This window comes from Ceratosolen solmsi, unplaced genomic scaffold (assembly GCF_000503995.2).
Source record: "Ceratosolen solmsi marchali unplaced genomic scaffold, CerSol_1.0 scaffold14, whole genome shotgun sequence".
NCBI classification, from domain to species: domain Eukaryota; kingdom Metazoa; phylum Arthropoda; class Insecta; order Hymenoptera; family Agaonidae; genus Ceratosolen; species Ceratosolen solmsi.
The window spans coordinates 6518132-6542900 of NW_011948420.1; the positions used below are offsets into that span (position 1 = coordinate 6518132).

General features: G+C 26.6%; 4 protein-coding genes across 8 annotated transcripts; 2 read left to right on the plus strand and 2 right to left on the minus strand.

Annotated features, from left to right (window-relative positions):
* The first annotated feature begins 216 nt into the window (after nt 1-216).
* On the plus strand, nt 217-8515 carry LOC105360990 (short-chain dehydrogenase/reductase family 16C member 6-like). The gene is made up of 7 exons (XM_011498056.1): nt 217-362; nt 1789-1943; nt 4622-4799; nt 5879-6008; nt 6460-6589; nt 6907-7032; nt 8069-8515. Exons 1-7 carry the CDS (start codon nt 222-224, stop codon nt 8136-8138), a joined length of 930 nt encoding a protein of 309 aa, XP_011496358.1. The 5' UTR covers nt 217-221; the 3' UTR covers nt 8139-8515.
* Nucleotides 8516-9267: 752 nt separating this feature from the next.
* LOC105360991 (ketohexokinase) lies at nt 9268-11555 on the minus strand. 5 transcript variants are annotated; one of them, XM_011498060.1, is made up of 5 exons: nt 11468-11555; nt 10998-11161; nt 10192-10516; nt 9842-10110; nt 9268-9651 (listed from the first exon to the last, which is right to left on the minus strand). In XM_011498060.1, the coding sequence occupies exons 2-5, from the start codon at nt 11138-11140 to the stop codon at nt 9270-9272; spliced, it is 1119 nt and encodes a 372-aa protein (XP_011496362.1). In that variant the 5' UTR covers nt 11141-11161; nt 11468-11555; the 3' UTR covers nt 9268-9269. The 5 variants fall into 5 exon arrangements, with proteins under 5 accessions (XP_011496362.1, XP_011496359.1, XP_011496363.1 ...); XM_011498057.1 differs by having other exon boundaries at nt 10998-11164; XM_011498061.1 differs by having other exon boundaries at nt 11465-11555.
* Nucleotides 11556-12910: 1355 nt separating this feature from the next.
* On the plus strand, nt 12911-19233 carry Sym (symplekin scaffold protein). The gene is made up of 11 exons (XM_011498063.1): nt 12911-13071; nt 13189-13385; nt 13463-13696; nt 13789-14497; nt 14707-15152; nt 15532-15988; nt 16862-17282; nt 17766-18062; nt 18262-18626; nt 18857-18934; nt 19017-19233. The coding sequence occupies exons 1-11, from the start codon at nt 13018-13020 to the stop codon at nt 19098-19100; spliced, it is 3342 nt and encodes a 1113-aa protein (XP_011496365.1). The 5' UTR covers nt 12911-13017; the 3' UTR covers nt 19101-19233.
* A 26-nt stretch (nt 19234-19259) lies between these two features.
* Nucleotides 19260-22881, minus strand: LOC105360993 (17-beta-hydroxysteroid dehydrogenase 13). Its single transcript, XM_011498064.1, has 7 exons — nt 22579-22881; nt 21475-21650; nt 20797-21114; nt 20129-20385; nt 19933-20058; nt 19547-19693; nt 19260-19294 (listed from the first exon to the last, which is right to left on the minus strand). The coding sequence occupies exons 2-6, from the start codon at nt 21616-21618 to the stop codon at nt 19627-19629; spliced, it is 912 nt and encodes a 303-aa protein (XP_011496366.1). The 5' UTR covers nt 21619-21650; nt 22579-22881; the 3' UTR covers nt 19260-19294; nt 19547-19626.
* Nucleotides 22882-24769: the final 1888 nt, after the last annotated feature.

The following is a 24769-nucleotide window of genomic DNA, read 5'->3' on the forward strand; positions in this document are numbered from 1 at the left end:
TATAAGATGTATGTTTTATAGTTTTAAAAACTATGTAGCAATAAATAAATATGTAAGATATTTACAATCGTTGATCTTTGATCTTACATATTATATCCTCGCAGAGAAACATTATTTAAAATATCTTAATATTTTAATGAAATTCTATAAATTTGCAACGATAATGCCTTGTTGGGCTTTGCGAGCAAAAATACATGAACACGAAATTGCAGGACAGAGACATGGTGAAGGCATACAGCGGTGCTGTAGTAATAGCAGATGTGCTCTTACTCGTATTGAAAATACTCTATTTCATCTGTGAAGGTATATATCGATGCTTCTTTCCGGTTGACGAGAAGAGTGTGGCTGGTGAAATCGTACTGGTAAGAAAGACTAGACATATTCAATAGAAAAGGTAATGTTCAGGATTGTGATGCGAGCGACGGGTGGAAGGGTCGGTGCGCCTTTCCTATCTCTCATCCTATGAGAATATTTCTTGCAGTGCATGAAACTCAATCAAATTATTTATTAATCATTTTCCTATATGCATATCATTATTTGCTAGTGTAGTAAAGACTTGTGCTTGTTTTTCCTTGCGCTTCTTGTAAATAAGCTTGTAAATAATGAAGTTCGATGAAAAACGAACCCTTAAGTAAATATGCCGTGATTGTTAAGTAACTCTATTTATTATTTGTATCATACATTTTTTATTACATTAGAATTACAATAGTTCAAAAAAAAAAAAAAAAAAAAAAAGTGCAATATCAAGATAAATAATGTAGATTGTTTCTTGCAACCGCTTTGTAGCGTCAATAAAAATTGTTTAATTCGACAGTTGGTGCAAGTTTAATTTTTAAAAATTGTCGTTTTTCTATTTTCTCAGACGCAAATTACCGTTTACGAAATTTTACAATTTACTCCAGTAGCGTTTATTTCTATAAAGGATTCTATCCTGAAAATTTTTTTTTTAAGATTTTCATACAAATAGATTTGATAGAAACTTTGCACGATAATACTTTATCGTATCAAGAATCAATTATCAAGAAGCAATTAAATGTGAAATTTTCTCGAATAAAAATATGTCAAATTACGTCACATATTTATTTATTTTATAATTTTAACGAATTTATTAATAGTAATTTTAATGAATTTTTTAATTATAATTTTTAATCGCATAAGCTTATATATAAATTTCATTGTTTAGAAAAAAATGGATTGCGGTAAAATTTATATTAGTTAATAGTGACTTTTACGTTTGTGCAAGATTCTTAGGTTCGTTAAAAATATAAATTACGTAATCTTGTTCGAAGGGAACGATAGTGAGAATTAAATAAAATAAATAACATCAATGCGAAGCTATGAATTAAACATAATGTTATCCGAAAATTGATGGATACTAACACAGACTAACATAGTGTAATATTAAATTCCGTGTAAGCACAAGTGATTTCGTAAAATAGACAAAATTCTTATTGAAATGTATAAGCTTATAAGCATACAAATCATATAAACTAAAACCTGTGAAAAGTTGTTGGGAAATGGAAAATCCTCTATTACTCTGAAGCGAGGTTTTGAAAGAGCAGAGCCACTTGTACTTCGTAATTCCATTTGCCTTCCAACGTTCCTAATTTGTCCAACGTCGGCCAAATTGAGATTAAAGTTGCAGAGAATAATAGACTTTAGTAATGAAAGAAAAGCGCGATAATAGTAAAATAACAAAATGTATACAATCGCGTGCATAAGTCCGTGCGACCCAGCGAGCGAGAAAGTGAGTGTGGTTTTTTGCATGTGCCTCGTTGCACACAACAGGTTACTGGAGCGGGTCATGGCATTGGAAAGGAGCTGGCCTTAAAATACGCAGGTCTGGGTGCCACGGTCGTTTGTTGGGATATCAACGACGTCAACAACGAGGAGACCATCAGCGAAATCAACAACTTGGGAGGCGCCACCGCCCACGCGTACAAGTGAGTTAAGCCACGTTACCTTCGTTACACTCGCTCCCTCTCTCCCTACCGCCCAACCCTCTCTCCACTCTATTCTCTCTATTCTCGCTGTTCTATTACAATCTCTCTCTCTCTCTCTCTCTCTCTCTCTCTCTCACTCTCTCTCACTCTGTCTGTGTCTTCCCTCTTATCCCTTTCATAAACAGCGAATGTTATTTACATTCTCTTTCATGCGCTGAACTTACGTTCAATCTTTCATTCAAGTTTCCAAGCATTCAAATCATCAATTGAATAAGCAATAGAAACATTTTTTTATAAGACTTAAAATACATCGCATTGTCTGCACTAATAATATTAAATATTATAAATAGAAGTAACAAATATTGGAAATATTAAATATTTGTTTTATTTTTATTGTTAAACTTTACAATTTTAATAATAATTGCCTTCTTTAACTTCACTCGTACAAACATTTTCAATCATTTTTATTTTCTATAGTAAATCTTTTATGTATCATTACAAATCATTTTTTTTCTTAACATTTATGTTGCTCTTCCTACTTTTCCTACGATAAATAAACACACACGCGCGCGCACACACACACGCGCGCACGCACACACACGCACACACACACACACACACACATGCGCAATCTGATGTATCGATGTAAACGAGTTTTAGGGCAAAATAAATTATGTCAACATAAATGAATACATTTATGATTAAACGTATTAAAACCATTAAAACTTATAATGAAAATAAATTAAGCAAACTCAATAATATTTTATTTTTTGTTCTATTTATGGAAAGAAATATGTTCAATTAAAACGTCTTCTCTCTTTATTATTTATTACAAAGTATTTTACTAATATCGGTTATTTTATACAAATATCGGTTATAAAAAGTAATCTAGAGAATGATTATAAATTAATTTATTTATATAAAAATGTATGCATAACGAGGATTTTAAATATTGAAAATAAATTAATTGCTAATTTCTTTAAGTTAAACAAAAATAATATTCTAATTTTATATTTTAAATATGAAATGTAAATAAATATTTTAAACGATGTTTTATTATTTAGGATTTGGTATGTTCTATTATTATTAGTCAATGCTGAAAACATTCGCTCTCAAAGAGTTTCGTAGAAAAAAAGTCGTCAAAACACATGAATACAAAATAATATTGATTTATCAATCATCAGTCACATTTTTTCTTTACACACGAGCAAAAAATTTATATTTATTAATATATTTATCACAAAGTATATTAACAAGCAAGTATTTATCACGTTATTGTAAAAAATATATAAGAGTATAAGAACTTATTGATTTTAATAAAAATATGTCTTACTGTAAGAGTAGGAAATTTATTATATTATACGAATTATGCGTTAATTTATTCTTTAAAATATGACTAAAATATGACTCTTTAAAATAGAATTTCTCCTAAACATAGTCGAATCTATTATTAAATATGATTTAAATAAAATTAAAAAACGTGCTACTATAATAAACAACTTTTTTATTATAAATTAATATAGATATTATTACTGACTTAAATCTCGATTCTTCAAATGTTCATTAATGAATATTTACTCATATATTATATCATTTATTATGCATAAGTATTTAAGTGTCTGAAATATTGATAAATATTCATTATATTTTAGTGTAAGAAGTATCAATAAATATTTATTAAATGTAAGTGTAAAAAATTTTGATAAATATTCATTATATTTTTAATGCACTTATTCTAATATTGTTTAAATATATATTTCTTACATTTATTGTTTTAGTTGTATACTAATATTTTTCTTTCTTATGTTAATTTATGCCATCGAATATGAAAATATGCGAATAAGACGATTATACTTGAAAACAATTTATTAACCACCCATGATAAATAATAATAATAATAATAATAATAATAATAATAATAATAATAATAATAATAATAATAATAATAATAATAATAATTTGACTAGTTATTGCATTCAATATTTAAATATTAGACTTTAGATAAATAATACTTTTACTACTTTTCAATGATATTATCGTAGCAAGTATATTGTCTAAATAATCTGCTTCCTTGTCAGTTACTTGTCAGAATATCAATTTTAATTACCAATTAATAGAACACATTTAAGTATTAATTTCTTTTATTTTGTCGAGGGTTTGTCTCTTCCTATTATACATCTTTTCTATTATGATCCAATGCATTCAATCATTCTATTATTTTATTCAATTTTAATATGGTTTTTAAGTCACGAGAAAAAAATAAGAGTAGGAAGTAGATGAATAGAGTCGCATTATTTCGTATACTTTTTCATAAATAATTGTATTTATGATATTTATACTAATAAAATTATCTATAAGAATTATTATATTATACATAGATATTTTTTAATTTAAAATAATTATATTACCTAATTTTAATTGTATTTTAAGCTAATGTCACGACAAATTTTATTGTAGAAATTGACGATACGGTGTTTCATCAGTAGCAGAATATTTTATAATTAGTATGTTTTATAAATTGAAATAGCTGATTTTACTTCGTACATTCTATTCATAAGACACAATAATTACGATGTTAAATAAATTAAAGAATATTAAATAATTAAAAAATTATTTATTAAATGAATTCGGCTCCGATTTAATATGCACGCATTAATTTATTTTTCAAATTCGTCCAGATGCGATGTCTCGAATAGAGAGGAAGTGATACAAGTGGCTGAGAAAGTTAAGAAAGATGTTGGTAGCGTGACAATACTTATTAACAATGCTGGCATTATGCCCTGTCGACCTTTTCTCGATCACACCGCCGAAGATATTCAAAAAATTTTCAATATCAACATTATCTCACACATATGGGTAAGTTTTACATAATAAAAAAAGTTAACTTAATTTCTTCTCATTTGCAGATAGTATATTAACAGATACTTTAGATAAAGTAATAATTTTAAATGATCTCCTAAAGATCAAGAATGCCTATCGTTAGCTCTATCGTTTAATAAAACGTTTGAAAAAATTTTAACTTTTAAAAATTAACTTCAACTTTTGATATAATAAAATAGAAAATAATGGATGCAAATAAAATTATAATATACGATGTATTACTCTATGATGTTTAATTTCTTATAAAAAGAGAATGAGCGGAAATTAACTGGGAAATATAAATAGAAATATTGAAAAGTTTCGAAACTACATCCTTCCATAACATTTGAAATAATATTTTTGTATTCATATAATAAAAATTACCAAAAGTACTCTAAATTATATACAAAAACATAATAGATATAAGTGTAGTATTAATTGGTAATAAAAAAATTTATATTATATGTATGATATGTTTGTATTTTTCGTTAATGTCCAAGTAAACTTGTTAAGTATTTTTAGTTTCGTATTACAGATGAGATATATATTTAGAAATATAATGAGTCGCGGATTTTTTGTTTTTTTTTTTTTTTTTTTTTTTTTTTTTTTTTTACAGAAAATTCGTTAGATTTAATGAAAATGTTTCTAAACATAATAAATGACAATCGTAATAAATAATATTTACTTATTTCTTTATCAATATTTCATAAAAAAAAAAAATTCTTAAGCTCTATTATAATATGCACAACAGATATAATTATGTTTATTTTGATAAAATTTACTAATATTCATATTAATTAACTTATATAAAAAATAATTGTAATCCTAAAATACGTTTAAGAAATTAATTTTATCTTGAATACGTTCATAATTTATTTAAGTATAAAAGTTTCCAATGCATTTTATCAGAGCATAAATATAAACATATTTTATTTAATGATGATTAATAATTTAATTAATCATATAATAATAATTATTTATTTATTTATTTATTTAAAATCTAAATTATTTAATTTAATTAACATGATTCTAACATATTATAATAAATGCCGTTAAAAATGTTTGCTTTTTGATAGATATTGCAAGCATTTTTGCCTGATATGTTGGCTAACAATCATGGGCACGTTGTTGCTCTATCCTCAATGGCTGGAATTATAGGTTTAACCAATTTGGTGCCGTATTGTGCAACGAAATTTGCTGTTAGAGGTAATTAAAGTATTTAACTTATGACATCATGAAGCCTTGGTAATATGTCTACTATAAAGTATCATAGTGTGTTCATAGATGTGTTGCTGTACTACATGCAGCCGCCTTACATTATACTTTAGAATTTTTAATAAAATATGCTTTAACAATATATAAATAAATGTTAATCGATTTTTTCAATTAGTAGATATTTACAAAGGTTATTAAATATGCTTTTCGATACGTACACGTAGTACGTAAAAAGTAAAAATAGCTTTAGTTAAAAAAATAAAAAAATTAAAAAAAAATAATAATAATAATAATAATAATAAATCTGTATACACTGAAGTTATGAGGTTTAATTTCATTGAAAATTAATATATAAATAAAAATATTTTAATTTCAGAATTACTTAAGATTACAACAAATAATTACGTTATCTAAGAAATTAAATTAAATTAACTTTTTAAAGGTATGATGGAAGCTCTGAGTGAGGAACTTAGAATTTCTTGCTCAGCAGGAGGAAGAAATTCAAATATAAAGTTCACTACAATTTTTCCTTATATGGTAGATACTGGACTTTGCAAAAAACCAAAGATTAAGTGAGTATATTTTAATACATCTTTTTAAAAAATTATGCGTAAATTGATGATTATATTTATATATTATTTTGTATATCTAATCTTAAATAATGTATGATTAAGCTATTACAATATATATATATATATATATATTGTTTGATTTATATATTTGGGTGTTAATAAATTAACAATTTTATTTTTCACAAGCAGATTGGAATGTTGGACGCAAGGTGCGACTTACATTTTTTATAAAATCTACTATTTGTTGTGATGTAATTAGTTGTTTTATGTTTGTCTTATATGGATAATTATTAATGTTTATATTTCCATATTTTCAGGTTTCCAAGCCTCATGGCTGTGATTTCGCCAAAAGAAGCAGCTGCTCAAATTGTTACAGCTCAACGAAAAAATAAATCAGTACAATCTATTCCTAATTACTGGTTGGGTATTAACGATTTTCTTAGGTTTGCATTAAAATTACATTATTTAAATTAATATCTAATAGTATTATCTTTTATTAATTAAATAATTTAAATAATAATGCTTAAGTCAGTAGACTAGAATGATTCAGTAATATTACATGGTTTCATTTTTAAATAACATTAATTATAAATGATTAGTTAATATAAATTAGTTAATTTGAATTTTATATTTATACGTACAGAATTTTATTTACAATTTTAAAACTCAGTATTAATAACGATTATTTATATTATATAGAGTAGCTCTCCACTTTTACTTTTTAACTTGAAACTTATATATACTATACATATATAACAATTTATAACTAAATTTAAATAGTTTTACAATAAAATACCATTAGTTTATAGTGGTATTTTAACAAGCTTGTTACAAAATATACAATAAATATTTTCCAAATTATTAATCAATTTTTTGTTGTTGTTAATTATACATACGTTTACAAAATCTAAAAATATGATAATATAATATATAATTAAATATGGAATGGACGTTTTAATACATTATAAAATTAAAATAAATAGAATAAAAAATTTTAGAAGAGAAAATATTTATAGCAATTAATTATATAAATGAAAATTGAACTTCAATTATTATTATTATTATTATTATTGTTAACGAAAGTAAACGGTAATTAAACAAATTTCTTAATCTAACGAGTATTTAAAATTTATAAAATAAAAATTTACAAATACGTGATCAATTACAGCGTAATAACAATAAAAATATCACTATACTAGCATGTAATAATACGAATGAAAAAAATATTTATACGCACATGCTTTCATACATTTATATATAAAAATAAATCACTATATATATATATATATATATATATATAGTTTTTTATATAGTTTTTTATGTATATGTATATTTTTTTTTTTTTTTTTTTTTTTTTTTTTTTTTATGATATATACAGTGATGTATTTTTATCCTTCTTATAAACTATAAAAGATCTTCATATTTTCTACGACATAAATTATAAAAACAAATTACTACAACAAATATTTCTATTTATAGAAATCTGCCGGATAAAGCACCTCTTGCATTTAAAGATTTTCTGGATAGCGGAGTAGCTGCTGACGATTGATGTGGATGAATTGTTTCATATAGGAGTTGAAATTTCATCTTCATAATACAACGTACAAAAATTAATCGTTTTTAATAGTATCAGCGAGATATGTTTTATAAATAAAAATCAACGAAAGACACTGTAGAAGAAATCATGTTTCTCAAGACTGAAACACAAGAATATTGTCATCGTCGATAAGAAATACATAACTATTTGATATCGTGATGAGAGCTATTAAATGAAATTGTTAACCATTAAATGGAACTTCTTTTTTTTTTTTAATCGATTGATAAGTGAAATTTAACACGTGCATGTGCTTACGCATGTGTTAATTAATATTATCTATTTTGCGTATTACAAATGGTCATATAATAAAGTGACAAGTATTTTCTATCGTAATTCATCCTCTTCATTAATAAAGCATCGTAATGAAATAAGTATTGATCTTATGTAAAAGTTTTGTCCCTGATTAGAAAAATTACATTCATAACAAATGAAATATAATCATTTATATAGTTGATTTTATGTATCTAGCATGTAATTAATATATCAAGAAAAAATCATTTTTCATATTTAAATATTACATTGTACAACTCTGATTGTTTTAGATATCTTGCTTTATTTTAAATCCATGATCATTGATTATTTTATAAATTTCATCGTATATTCTAATCAGGAATTGAACTAACTCTATCACTTTTATGTATACTTTGACTAATGTTATTGATTAGTGTAAATGCAATACGTTTTGTGCTTTATAATTTTGTCAATTTTGCTTATATAACATTTGTACATAATATACAGAAATATTAAGTGTTTTTTTTTTCTCAAAACTTAATTATCTATATTATCACTTGATATCGCGTGTCGATGATTGATGTAATGAGTAAAATATGTGATAAAAAGAAGATATATCGACAAAATAATCAGTTTTTAAAATAATTGCTATATTTTATGATGTCAAAATGAAAGCTCCTTTAAACATCTTTGCATGTCTTTGCATAATAATAGTAAAGCTAATCGATATTAATAAAAAAAAAAAAAAATAAATAATAAGCAAAAAAAGTACTTATTTCAACAACATTCAAATTTTATACAAAATTTTTAAGAAAAATAAAATTATAAAAAATTTAAATAGTAATGAAATTATCATAAGTAATTTTTATAAATTGAGCTTAAGCCATCAAAACCTTGAAGTCCAATTTTAGCACCAGTTAATCGACAACCAAAGGTAATGGCTTCTTGAAGGACCGCTTGATCGATAAATTCAGTCTGACACTTTTCAGAACTTTCAATATTATAGTTCTGTTGAATTGTCATTTTTATAGAATCACTGGCATTGCTACTATAATCCTTTTTAAAAGCCAATTTTTCCTTATTCAAATAATATAATATTGCAGCATTAAAAGTATCGCCGGCACCAAGTGTATCAATGATCTTATGTGGTGGAAAAGCGGGACATTGTACGATAGTTCCATCAGGAGCAAGAGCCATGGCTCCTCTATCTGCCCAGGCACTAAATATGGTTGCTCTAAAATGAATAAAATTCATATAATTCATATTTAATAACGTAAAGAAATATTTTTGGATTTCGAGTTTCTTTACAGAATAGAATTTCCGTTCAATCGCTCGGTACATGTAATGTAATGACAAAACAATTTTTGAATACTTAAAACATATTTTATAATAATGTAAATTGACATAAAGGGACAAACTCTTACCCTGTTTTAGCATCATGACTCACATTTTTTAATGTTTCACTCATATTAAGATATCCTCTACTTTTAGCAAAGTCTTTAGATATAAATGCAACATCCGCATAGGGCAATAAATCTAAAAGTTCAGGCCTCTTCTTTTCTAATTCTACGCTAATTGTTATTGGAGTATATCGGCTTAACTTTTCATTGGTTTCGCTATCCCTTTGCGTTACAGATTTATTGTAATTTTCAATGTGCTGCATCATTAATAGAACTTCGGAAATATTTCTTCCCTACGTATAAACACATTTAATGGAATTTCAAATCGATATGTAATAGAGAAATAATTTTTTAAACTTGGCATTTTTCCTCACCTCAAAGTGTATCCAACTGTAATTTTCTAAATTAAGTTTTTCAAAATCTGATAAAGTTATTTCGGTCTGATTTTGATCATGATGTATAATAGTACGCGATCCTGTACTCATACTCAATATCACAACAGATGTCGGGCATCCACCATTTTCCATTATTGGGCAGTGCAAAAAATCAATTTTATATTTACGCATATCGTCTTGCAGAAATTGAGAAAATTGTTCATTACTTAAAACTCCAAGAAATTCGCACGGTTGGCCGAGTTGAGACATAACGGTACAACTGTTACAAGCATTTCCTCCCCTTTGATATCTGAAGTCAATACACCTACGTACAATTATTAATATTAATTTTGCAACTATAATTAAGTTAAAAAATATCAAGAAGTGATTAATAATAATGTAAATATGTAGAAAATGTATAATTTACTTAAATATATAAAACTAAATGTAATAATTTGTTATGAATTCTTTATATTCAAAACTTTTTTTTTATTACATTAATACAAGTTCAAATATATATATATGTTCGTTATGTCATGCAATGGAGTAAATGGAAAGTAAGGAGAAATACTTGAAACTAATATTATTTCAAATTCGTTATTTGGATTATATTTTTTAACTTTTTAAATTACATTAATTTTCTAACAATATCCATAAATATAATGAAAATTCCTAGAAAATTGTATAATGAATAATTATGAATTAAAAGAAAATCATAACAAATCTTTTATAATATTTAATCGAAACTTTATACGTAGAAGAAGTATTTATTCTCACCGAGTTTCTGTTTTTAGTAAAAAATATACCTCTGATCTGAATCTTCTTGGGGATAATGTTTACACAATTGCACAATGTCAAGACAGCTCAATCCAACGCAAAGAACTTTTGGTTCACTTGGTTCGGGAGGTGGTGAGGTTCCAACAATTTTTTCATAAAAAGTAGAAATCATGTTTTTCTAACCTTAAACGGTCTGCTGGGAAAAATAAATAAATAAATAAAATAATAAAAATAATAAAAAAAATTAAAAAATAAATAAATAAAATTTTTGTTTTTAAAAAAAGGGGAGGGGGGGGAGGAGGAGGAGAGAAAGATCGTTATTATTAGAATAAATGTATTAAATGAGAAATGAGATTGCTTAATTGACATACGGAGAACGAAGAGACGTGCAAGTTCAAAGGATTATGTATTATTCATGGAGATAGGATAAAGTCGCACTTTGTTAAGACAGTAAAAGTAATAGTGAATAATATTAGAGTTGTTCTTTGTCACGTACTACCTTCCTTATTGTTTCAACGACAAATCCGCTTTTAAAGATTATACATGAATCATACGATTGGAAAAATTTTTTTTATCCCTGCGAAATGAAATTTTTTTTTTTATTTATGACGTATGCGATGCAACAGTGCAATATATAAGTTAAGATTCTTAATCTCCCTCGTCGTTATCAAAATATCATATCAATCAGAATACATGAATTGTCGAGCTTGCGAGATTTATATCGATCAACTTGAATTGCCGCCGAAAGAGAAATAGCTAAGAATTTCATTAAACATCGGCCTTTCTACTACTAAATGCCATATTACATTCCTTATGTTTTCATTATTAATCAATCCTAATTTGATAAATTTGATAGAAAAAAAAAGGGGCGGGCGGTGAAGGGGGGGGGGGGAGAGAGATAGAAACAGAAAGGTAAAGAAAAGAAGAGGAACAAAATTGTAAATATCAAGAATAATTATATGTATCAAAGTATTGAATTGAAATTCTTTAGAATCTTTAATGCTTTGAATATGTTGTTACATTATTACAATTATGAACAGTGTGAATGATAAAGTTATTGTTCAAATAATATATAACACAGGTATTAAATATTGAGAAATCTTTCGGAAAATCATCGTAAATTTTCAAATCAAATTACAAACATTGATTTAAAAGATATCAAAAACATTTAATTAAATTATTCGAGGAAACAATATTAAACTAAATATTCACGATTTGATAATTATTATTTACGACCTATTGTAAAGTATATATAAATCTATATTAATAACACTTGTAATTATACATTAGCTTGTAAATTCTTATTCGTTATTTATTCTTTTATTTCCTTATACTTGTTTAATAATACATCATAATGGTAATGTAATATATTAACATGAAATTTCTTAGATAATTATCAAAGCATTTGGAGGCTCCCATCTTTCACATATGCGCACTTGGAAATCTGATGAATTAAAACTTTTTCTTATGGAATCACAGCATCGTAGCCTTTCGTATGTAATTTACGATATATTTATTAAGACTGCAAATATTTAATATCGACATGTAAGATCGAGAAAAATATATATGAAAAACATAATTGCTATTATATTATGTAATTAAATTTTTCTGTCATAAAATTAAAAAAAAATACGAGAGTATAGGGGCATTTCTTCGGCAGATAAATTTCTATTATAACAGACACAATTAAGTTTATCGTTTGAGCGAATACAAAATGTATCATTAATATTTATAAATACTTAATTCTATTAGCCGCTAGTGATATGTAATATTATTCGATATTAACATTATTGCTCGTTAAATTTTTAATTTTTTTTAATTTTTCTTTTTAACTTTCATTCTTAGCGCTGGAACGTGCTCCATCTGTTGGTAATTAATAATAATAAAATTACCGAATCGTATTAGCTAAAAACATACTCAATATTATTCAATGACTAAACAATCAATTTGTACGAAATAGTTTCCTGTTAAAATTGTAAGCTATATTTGCATTATTTTTTGTAATGAACGAGTTCCAATAGTTTTATAATATAAGTACTAATAGAAAAAATGGATCCTCGGATTCATCGAAGAGTCGAGCCAGAGAAAAGTGCCGGAGATATGGTGAGTATTGCATAACCTGAATGATATTCGATGTTGTATACAAGACCATTTTTACATGATAATGATAAAAAAATAAGATTTAATTATATTTATGTGTGGTTGACAATGTTTTGCTAGGTTGTCGAATGGCTTAACGAAGCTTCCATATGCGGTAATGAAGCTGTTAAAGTACAAAACTTGTGCAAAACACAAGAAATCCTATTGAATAAGGAACCACTTTTATTAAATATGTATCTAGATGAAATGTTGCAGTTTGCTATCGATAGAAATGCTGAAGTTAGAAAAACTATTGCTGGCTTTATCGAGGATTTGGGGTATAAAGTTGTTTATTTCATTAAAATGTAATTTTGTGGGTCATTGATAAGCAATATAATGTTTGTTATTATTTCAGAGAGAAGAAGCCAGAAGTCATTCCTAGAATTATTTTAGTGTTAATAAGACTCATTACCGATCCCACACCAGTCGTAGCTAAACGAGCTTTAAGAGCCAGTGGCAGGATTCTTAGGGCTACTCTAAAATGGGCAGCGAGCGCACCGATAGTCACACCAGATATGGAAAATGCATGGGCACAAATTAGCGGTTTAAAGATTCAAATTATAAATATGATTGATAGCGATAACGACGGGTATTAATCATAATTAATACTAACTAGTATAGTAAAATTGTATTATTTAAATTTTATATTTCGAATCAAATGTTCGTCTTATGTTTTTACAGTATAAGAACGCAGGCCCTAAAGTTTCTCGAAGGAGTTGTTTTAATTCAAACTTATCCGGATCCAGATTCGCCAAAGAAGCCAGATGACTTTTCTTTAGAAGATGTGCCGTTAACGTTAAAAATAGCTCGCAGAAGAAAATTGGAAGAAGAAGCGAATCATGTAATGGATCTGTTAATAAAGTTTTATGGTTCGCCACACGTAAGCAGTGTTAATTTAATTACGTGCATGGGATCTTTATCTCTTATTGCAAAAATGAGACCCCAATTTATGCCCAATGTCATCCAAGCGATGCAAAGGTTGCAAAGCGATCTACCACCAACTTTGTCCGACTCTCAAGTAACAAGTGTTCAGAAACAATTGAAGTTAACTTTATTTAGCCTATTAAAGCATCCAGCTAGTATCGAGTATGCTCAGCCACTTGCCAGACAACTTACGCAACTTGGCTGTAAAGAAACTGAAATCCTAAAATACTTTCCAAAACCAGAAGATATAAAGAAAGTGAAGAAACGACAGCAAGAGAATGTGGCTGCAGCTATAGCTGCCAAAAAGGCAAGAATTGAAATTCCTGTTATGTCAGCGGAGGAATCTGAAGCAGTACCACTACCCGTCCCTCCGCCAAAGTTGCCAGATTTAATTGAACTTTCGGATACTTTTATATCTGAAAGATTGAGCGTTGAGATTGCCACCGAATTAGTAATGGATAGTATGGTAAGAATTTATAAATACTTAGTCAATATTAAAAATGACATTTTGATGTATTTTGATTTAAGACAGTCGTCATAATTGAATAATTTCATTAAAGCTGATTTTGCAATGCATCATGCTTTGTATATATTTTTTAATAATCAGATTACCTATCATTAACCATAATTTAACTTTCAATATTGAAATTGAGATTTGTAAAAATGTCACTTCAGGCATGGGTGCCAGATACAATGACATCGATATTCCAAAGGGAATACCAACCAACAGCCACAACGGATATTACAAAACAACGTCAAGTTATTGGGAAATTGTTAGCCGTTCAAATAAAGCAAGCAAAGGCAAAGAAAATCAAGAGTGACTCAAAGGAGGTTGACATTGTTATGGAAGATTTAATTAAAAATCCTAGTATTACCGTTGCAGAGGTTAAAAGGGAAAGGAAACGCGAAAAAGATCGAGAAAAGGAACAGCAAGCGAAAGCTTCCTTGGAGGCACATGAGAAGTCATTAGCCAAGGCTCGAAGTCGTTTAAAGTCTCTAAAGCTTTCGGAAGTGACTAAACCACTTCTGAAAGATGCCAGGGATAAAATGTTACTTATGGCTGTAAATAGAATTCTAGCGACTGAAAAGAGTGGAATACTCGGTGGTGTTTCCAATACCAGGTAAAGATTATTTATATAGTTCATGCGAGGCAATTGCGAAAGATGCAAAGTTTTTCTCAATATGGCTACAAAATTACGAGGATGAGAAACTAATTATCTTCTCCATACAAAAATGCGTTTGTAAAATAAAAAATTGTAGAAAACATTTTAATATTCCTATATTTTGCTAATGGTAATAACATTTTATTTTCATACTGTTGCTACCTGATTATTAATCTTTGTAAGGACTCTGCCGGTGCAATTAAACGAAAAAATAAAAAAAAAATAAAAAATAAAAAATAAAAAATACTCATCAACTCTATTTAATTAATTCGCAAAGAGCCAAAGGGAAATAAGCAAATAAAAAATAAGCACTAACTCTACATCAATTTCTTTACAGGATGAAGATTCTAACGACTTTAGCGGCAACATTCAATCCTTATGTGAAAGAAGCCATCCTGCGTCACATAACCGAGGATATGCGTACGCGTCTAGAGTTGGCACTTTGTTGGCTGTACGAGGAGTACGCGCTGTTACAGGGTTTCCAGCGTCGTACAATACTATGCTCAAAGCCAACGGAAGCGCCCCACCAAGCTTACAACTTCTTGTTATGCACCCTCGTCTCAGCAATTGACACGATACCTGGTAAGGATCGCGATGGCTTATTGGCACGGCTCTACCTTGAAGCGCCTCTCATAACCGAGGATGCAGTCGAGGCCCTTAAGACGGTGTCATCCGAGGAGTCCAGGGGTCTTGCGCCTCTGCAGCTGCTAAAAGAGCTAGTCGTAAGGAGGCCAACTAAACAGCTTATCTTTCTTAATGTATTGCTTTGTCATACTGGACACGAGAACAGTATGGTAAGTTTATAATAAATTAATTGTTTAATTTATCAATGACGAGTAATAAGAGACACATTTGAATTCAGCGCACGCTGTTCAACGCGATAATGGAGAGTTTTTAGGATATTATTTATATCGTTTCTACGTTAAATGAATTAATTATCTTTTATTATTGGCTTATATTATTATTGACTTTGCTGAATTCCAAATTCCTATGGTAAATATTTAAAAGAACTTAACAATAAATTGCTAAATAAGAATTCAACTGGCAACATTGTTTTAAATAAAGAAGAAAAGCTTAGAGAAGTATAATTTAAAGACTAAAGATTTATTCAAAGTCTTGTAAAGTAATTATTTTTAAATCTATAAGATGTCCTTGGAATTAGAATATTAGACTTAGAAATTTTCAAGGTTAGAAAATTTATTAAAATAATTTCATATCATATATTCGTCGTATTGTCTGTAGTTTTTTTTTTTTTTTTATTTTATTATTATTAAATTTGAATAATTATTATCATTCACTTGGATATTTTGTTAGTTTTTTTTCTTTTTTTTTTTTCTTTAATACTCTTTATAAATTATCTTCGAGAGTATGAAATTAAAAAAATAATCACTGGATACGACTTTGTATCAATTTAATGGGAATGAATTTTACAAATATTTCATGTCATTTTTAACATAAGATCCACGCTATTTTGGAATAAAATCAAATTTAATATAAAGTGACCTTTAATGTGAATACATTTTCATATTTTCATATATAATACAACGGTATTTATTATTGCAACGGTTGTTGCAACGGGTGTGCTGTTACTGTTAAGTTAAAAATTCGAATGTATTTTAAGGACTTTTCAAACAACTATAATTTGTCAATTCCTGTTTTATTCTCAGATACGCGAGAATGCAATCCAGCTGGTGGTTCAGCTCTACGGAAGATCGGAACTTTGCAAGCTCATCGAAGAGTATGCAGTATTGTATCTGGGCTTTTTGCGACTGCCTAGTCCCCCTGAAATTGTATTTGGACAAGATCGGGGAAGACCTCAAATTGAAGATAACTGGACCGAGTCAACGACACGCGCTTGCCTTAGTCTTTATCTCGCACTCCTTACCGAACATCATATTCTTATCCATGAGCTTGCGCGCGTTTACACATCCATGAGCGCCGACGTTAAAAGGATCGTGTTGAGGCTCGTCGAAAGCCCCGTGCGCACTCTCGGTATGGCCAGTCCTCAGTTGCTCGAACTTGTCGAGAATTGTCCTAAAGGTGCCGAAACCCTTATCACGAGAATCATTCATATTCTCACGGAGAAAGGTAAGTGCGCTCCTTATTTAATAGTGGAAATTCTTTTAAAACAAACCTCTTTTCACATTAATTTTATATACCTTATTTGCGATATCTCATTAGATTGTTATATCTATTGATACTTAATTAGCAATGACATGATTCCAATTGCATGCATGCCTTCTTTTATTAGATGAATAATATTATTAAATAACATCCTTTTCTTTTTAGTAGAATTTAATGTTGCTAATTTCTTTAAGCTGTCGTAATGCCGGTAGCGATGCAATACAATTAACATTATAGAAATTGTAGTATTTTTAAATCGTTTTATTTTTAAATATTTTTCAAGCTTGTCTTCATTACTCTCAGCGTCTTTTCTAAATACTATAGATATATTTACGGATATATATTTATTTGAAAATTGAAAAGTTCAATTAATTATAATGAAATATGTATGTAATGTTTAAATTGTATACAATTTTTATATTAAATTATACCTGAAATTCATTTTAGCTCCTCCAAGTGCAGAATTGGTTGCGAGGGTTCGTGAATTGTATCAAACAAGAGTCTCGGATGTTCGATTTTTAATTCCTGTTCTCAATGGCTTATCAAAAAAAGAAGTTATCGCAGCGTTACCAAAACTTATAAAATTGAATCCCATTGTTGTAAAGGAAGTGTTCAATAAATTACTTATGACACACAATAATGATAGCGGAATACCTCATACATCACCAGTTACTCCAGCAGAACTTTTGATTGCTTTACACAATATAGAATCGAGTAAAGCAGAGCTTAAGACTGTCATAAAAGGTTTAAAAAATTTATTCTATCGAATATTTATTATATTCTTATTTATAAAATTATTACTTTTATTTTCCCCCCAATTGTTTCATTAAAATATGCCATGTTCATTTGTCCGTAGACGAATTGATGTATTTACGCAAACGGGATTAGAAAGACTAAGGACAGCGACAATGTATAATTTAATAATTTTATAATTGTATTTTAGCGACATCTCTTTGTTTTGCTGAAAAACAAATATTTACCCAAGAAATTGTGGCTGTGGTGATGCAACAGCTTATGGATATGACTCCGTTGCCTACATTATTAATGCGTACTGTCATACAAAGTTTGTCTCTTTATCCACGTTTAAGTGGATTCGTCATGAATATCTTGCAACGTTTAATACTTAAACAAGTTTGGAAGCAGCCAAAAGTTTGGGAAGGTTTTGTTAAATGTTGCGAGAGAACTCAACCACAGAGTTTTGCAGTCATACTTCAATTACCTCCTGCGCAGCTCATCGAAGCACTTAAAATGGCACCAAATATTCGAGGGCCACTTGTTTCACATGTAGAATCTTTTGCTGACAATCAAGTAAATACAAATAATTAATTATATTCTATATTACACAGTCAGCGAAATAAATATACAAATATTTACATTATAAGCATTTATTGAATAACATCTATACAAAATATTTCAAACTCAAACATTCGTATCTTGACTATTCTCTTTTTCTTATTATTAAAATTTAAAATAAAATATACATTCGTACTTTAGATAATATATTAAATTTAATAATTAACATTTAAAATTTTTTTCAGAAAGCACATATCCCTCAATCAATTATGGATGTGATTAAAGGAAAACCACCAATTCTAATGCACGATGATTTTGATATTGTGAGTTATTATTTTAATTATTATTTATTCTTTTACTTTTCTTGTTTTATTTAGAAAACTGTATAAATTCTCTATATTCTAGGCTCCCCCTGGTGATTTTCCAATAGAACGACAAGATTCAGCTGATTTTGAGAATTTAGAACCAGCACCACCTGGTTTAGATTAACGAAGTATATTTTTTTATTGTAAATTACAAACTTAAAAAAGTATACTGGCTTGTTTTTAACACCGTGAAATCTTTTATCATTTGATTATTTATAATTTTGTTTTGTTTTCTGATATTTAAATGTGTAGAATGTATAAAGAAACATTTATTTCTTTGATTGAAAGAATAAATATTAATTTACAACACCGTCATTTCTAAAAGAAAAACATATAAATCACTATAAAAAATTATTATACTCATTTTTTTTAATATATATTGTAAATAATGTGCTATTTCAATGATGAATCATAAATATAAATAATGAACAATATAATTTTATAAATTAAATGTGAAATTTGTTTAATTTATCGAAATAATTAATCGAAATCGTCATAAATTAATTATTATGATTATAGAGAATAGAAATTTAATGCTGGAAGTAAAATAAATTTTTATCCCATACTTACTAAAAAATAATATATGCATACGTAGTGAAATCAAATTTGGATTTATTGTCTAACTTGAGAAACAAGTTGGGACTCTTAGGTCATGCAAAGTCAACACCAGTATCGAGCAAATCTCGTAACATGAAAGATGCTTTCTTTGGCAAAATTCTGAAAAAAAAAAATTAATTTCTATTAAATAAAAAAAAAAGCAATATATTAAAATCTATTGATTCCTAATGTTTTTAATGAATCTATTATTAAATTTATTAATTATATTATTAATAATATTATTAATAAATATTATTAATGGTAAGCTATTAAATTGTGCTAGAATGAAAAGAGAAAATGTTTAATCCTACCTTGTCTTTATGAGCATAAAACGTAAATAAATAAGATAATCGATTCACCTTAAAATATGTCCTAAATACAAAAGATGTCCAGGTACACTAAATTCAGTATAATTTCTGCGAACTCCATCTAGAATTCTTTTTGCAGCTTCGTTTGCAGGCATAGTTCCAAAATAGCTTGGTATTCTACGTCAAGTACAATTTATAAATAATATGAATGCGTTGAAATTAATATAAAGTTAAATGATTAATGTACCTAAATCTAATATCCTTAGCAACTTCAGCTCCTATAATAAATGGATATACGTGAACTAAACTTATCATTATATTACTATTAGATTGTCTCAATTCAGTATGTAATGCTTCGGCAAATCCTTGCACTGCAAATTGAGCAGTCGATAAAGTTAAACGTGTTTCTCGACTTGTTCCCCCGGATAAACCAGCCACTGATGATAAAACAACAATATGTCCTTTTTTAAGTTTCTGCATTCCTGGAAGAACTGAATCTAAAAGCTGAGTAAAAAGTTTACAGATTATTTTTTAATGTTTTATACTTAAATTTCATACGATCAATATGCCTAAAACTAGAAATCCATAAGATTAACTAGTTTATTCAAATAATTTTAATACAATTTTTTCATCAAAACTTTTCTCTCAATTATGAATTTTGAATTCAGATTATAACATTTTTCAAGAAATACTTTTAAAAGATATTTATTTCTATGGAATTAAAATAATTTTTTCGCATAATATGCGAAAATGTAATGAAAAAAATTGTAATAATGAATTTTCTCTGTACATTAAAAAGTACATATATATATATATATATATATATATATATATATAGTCTTTAATAAATAAATTGTCTTTCTCGTTTTATTTTTATATCTGTACATTTTTTATTTCATGTATTATAATGCTTACCCAAAAATGACTAAGAATAGCAATATCAATTGTGCTTCGAATTTTTATAGGATTTTCAGCTAAAGCTCTAGGACTTGGAACTCCACAGCAATGCAAAAGCATTGTCACTTCTCCTAATTCTATATTAACACTCATCACAGTATCTATCACTTGACGTTCATTAGTTACATCGCATGTATAACACTTTGCAACACCAATTGCTTTATTTACCGTCGCTTGACAATTTTCCACATTTTTATCTACACAAGCTACGTGCACTCCAAGTTGGGCAAGTTGAATAGCTATTTCTCTACCAACGCCACGTCCAGCACCAATAACCTAGAAGAGTTTGAATTTTTTTTATAAATTTATAAATATGATTAAACTTTTAATCGTAGTCAAAAAATATGTTTGTAAATTTTCAAAGTAACGACTAAATGTTATATTATTTTATAAAGTCGACTAAATATACATGAAATTATTATTCATTTTATGAACATAAACTTATAGAATATATGCAAATTGTAAATTTAGTTGTAACAATATTGTGTATTCTTTGTGTTTTTAAAATTTTATTAACATTATAATATGTATATATAGTGAAATATCTCATTTTACTTATAATTAATATATTGCGTTTATGTAGATATTTAAATGAAAATTTTAAATAAAAACAATTAAAAATAAATGGCTTTTTACTATTGCTACTTCTCCATGAACACTTTTTAAAGCTGGTGGTTTGAAAGTTCGGTAAAGTGCCAAGATAATTGCAAGCCAAATTCTGACTAGTAGTGTGATGAGATCTAGAGTAAGTACAATCAAAGAGTACAATCGTAATAACATTTTTGGTGGTTGAAGTTGTCTGAAAATAGTCTGTTAAGTAAAAATATATATTATTATTAAAAAAAAATATAAATAAATTGATTTATTAAACCCTATATAATTAAAGCCTATATAATTTACTTGTAAATTTTAATATATTTAAAATGTGAAATATTACCAACCATATTGTTGCAAACTTGATTAATAACGCAGCAGTTTTATTTTAAATTGATATTTCAATATAATTTTCAAACAACTTGAAGTTGAAAACTTTGAAAAAAAATCAAGTAAATTGTAAATAAAAATGTTTTGTCCTATCTATAGTTCACATCATTTACTAAGTCAAATTTAAAAACGTTTTCTTATAAAAGAGAAATATATATAGATATGTATGTGGATGCATAAATGCGTAAACAAATTTTATAATCTGATGAATTTTATTTGATAGTTTGACGTTATAAATTCGCATTAATTTCCAAATTTTAATTATATCTTATTTATAATATGTAATATAGATTTTTCTTAAAATTAATTCTATTATTAATTAATAACTGTTATTACAATATTAAAACAAACATTATTAAAACATATACTATATATTTATCAATTTAAAAGTCAACTATCGATATTTAAAAAATCTAAAATTATAAAATGAACAATTAGAGTAATATTTTATCATGATATTAACAATTGGAGCAATAATTTGAAAAGAAAAATTAAATACTTTCTATAAAATTAAATATAACAATATGATAAAATTCATCGTTCCATTATGTTGACTATGAGAATCATACATATTCTACCTCTTAATTTACAGACAACATTAAATAAATGATATAAATACAGAGCATAACGTTTCTAAATAGATATAAAAATTTTTTAAGTACATATGTGTTGTAATCTTTATTGAGAAACAAAAGAAGATATAAGAAAAATTTTGAAATGGAAAATCAATTTAGAAATCGTAGAAAATTGTACCTTTTTTTCGATACTCACTGAGTCCGTGTCTCACTTATTACGTTTTCTCCTTCTTGTAACGATCATTGATAAGATCAAATAAAAAATTTCTGTCTACTAAAACCACACGATAAACAGCTAATTCCACAAAGTATGCTAATCTGTGTTGGTTAAATGAATTTCATATCACCTATAATTATAAATTTTTTTCTTCTCTAATTAATATTTACATGTAATATAAATTTTATCGTAAGAATAATACTTCTCACGAGTGATGATATGAGCATATCAGTAAGTTGAAAAATCGTATAAAATCCTTTTATGTTAAATGTTTTAGATATTTCCATATTTACTTTCACTTTACACATTACACTATTCGCCGAAAAAAACGTAAACATCCATAAGTAAACGATCCTTGTACATTCCACAGCCTATATATTTTATGGTAAATTATTGATATTACAATAATAATAATAATAACAATAATAATAATAATAATAATAGTAATAATCATAATTATTCGCCAATTTCATAAGTAAAATTTCAATTTAAAATATTAATAAATTCAGTTTAAAAGATAATTGAATAAAAATGTTTATTTTCCATGTAAACAGCGTACTTTCTATATTTTATAATATTTTTTAACAGTTGCTTATTTTATTAATAAACTAAAATCTAATATAATTTTATTTATAAAATTATGAAACATATTATATATCTTAAATTTTATTTGTTGAAACATAAGATTTAAACATTTTTATTATAAATTGAATACTATTTTTATGTTATATTCTATAAGTACTTGAAACGATGAAATTAAGGTATATTAAGAAGTGAAAGATAATTCTAAATAATTATAAATAATTTAAATATCTATGGCTGAGTGTATTAGACTAATACTTATACAGCTTTAATTTATATAATTTTCTAAGATTGTTTTGTTAATCGAATACGAAATTGGTTAATATTTAAAATTTTTCAATTGCATAAATTTCAATCACAATCTTATATTTTTATTCAATCAACAAATATAAAAATATGTTCTAAAATAAATCATCGGAATATTATCAGTTGTTTCTTATCACAAAGAATCAGTAATATTGTCCTTATCACTTACTCATGCTTTCCATTTCATATTAAGCTTTCCTTTAATAACCAATAACCTTAAATCTCTATTGCGCATGCTTCAAAGAGCCTCTCTACCTTCGTAATGTACATGGCCACTTATTATTTATATTCTTATCATCCATATTTTTAGAAGATATATCAAGAATAACTATCTTATCTGACATTATTTATTGTTAATTTAAACAAATGTTTTATGAAATTCTGCCCCCTGCTCTTATTATGGGCTTTGCAATGTTCTCTATGAATTACCTATTTGAGATGCATATGAAGTATACGTGGGGGAACGTAAGTTTATTATATAAGAATTTAATATACTTCCTTTATCGCTTTTTTTTTTATTAAACATTTTATGATGATGTTCTCACAGTACTAAATTTAATTATTTTCTATTAAATGAAAGAGTAACTTATGATTTAATGATAGCTAAAGGATTGAATAATCCACTTTGTTAAAAGTATCTATTATGTTTTATAATAATATATATATATATATTATACATAATCTTTATAAGATTAGTTTTTGGTTTAATTAATATTTATTGTTATTAAATTTATTTCTTGTAGCCAAAAGGAAGAAATTATAACAGGTTATGGTATATTCGTACCGATGAAAGAAATGCAAGGATCACCGGTGGAAACTTTAGAATAGGAGTACGTATTGGCAGTAGTATACTTATTTATTCATTTGTCATTGAATAATTTATTAATATTAAGATATTATATTTTTGAATATATAATTTTTATTAAAAAAAAAAATAACCAACGAATGTTTATTGTTGATTAATATATGTTTAATTATATAATTCATATTAAAAACTACTAAATCAATAGAGATAGTAAATTATAAAAAATTAATTTTTAGCCAACTATGAAATAAATAATTTCAATTAATAACTGTTTTTATAAATCTATATAAAGATAATGATGACAAATTCAAAAATATGATTTATTAAGTTAATTTAATTAATAGCATTTAACGCTAATAATGTTTAATGTAATATTGATTTTACAATAATTATATTGAAAATTTGTATCATATTTTGTTGTTATTTTGAGTTTATTTTTTATGCTTTGGTCTAATTTAATTC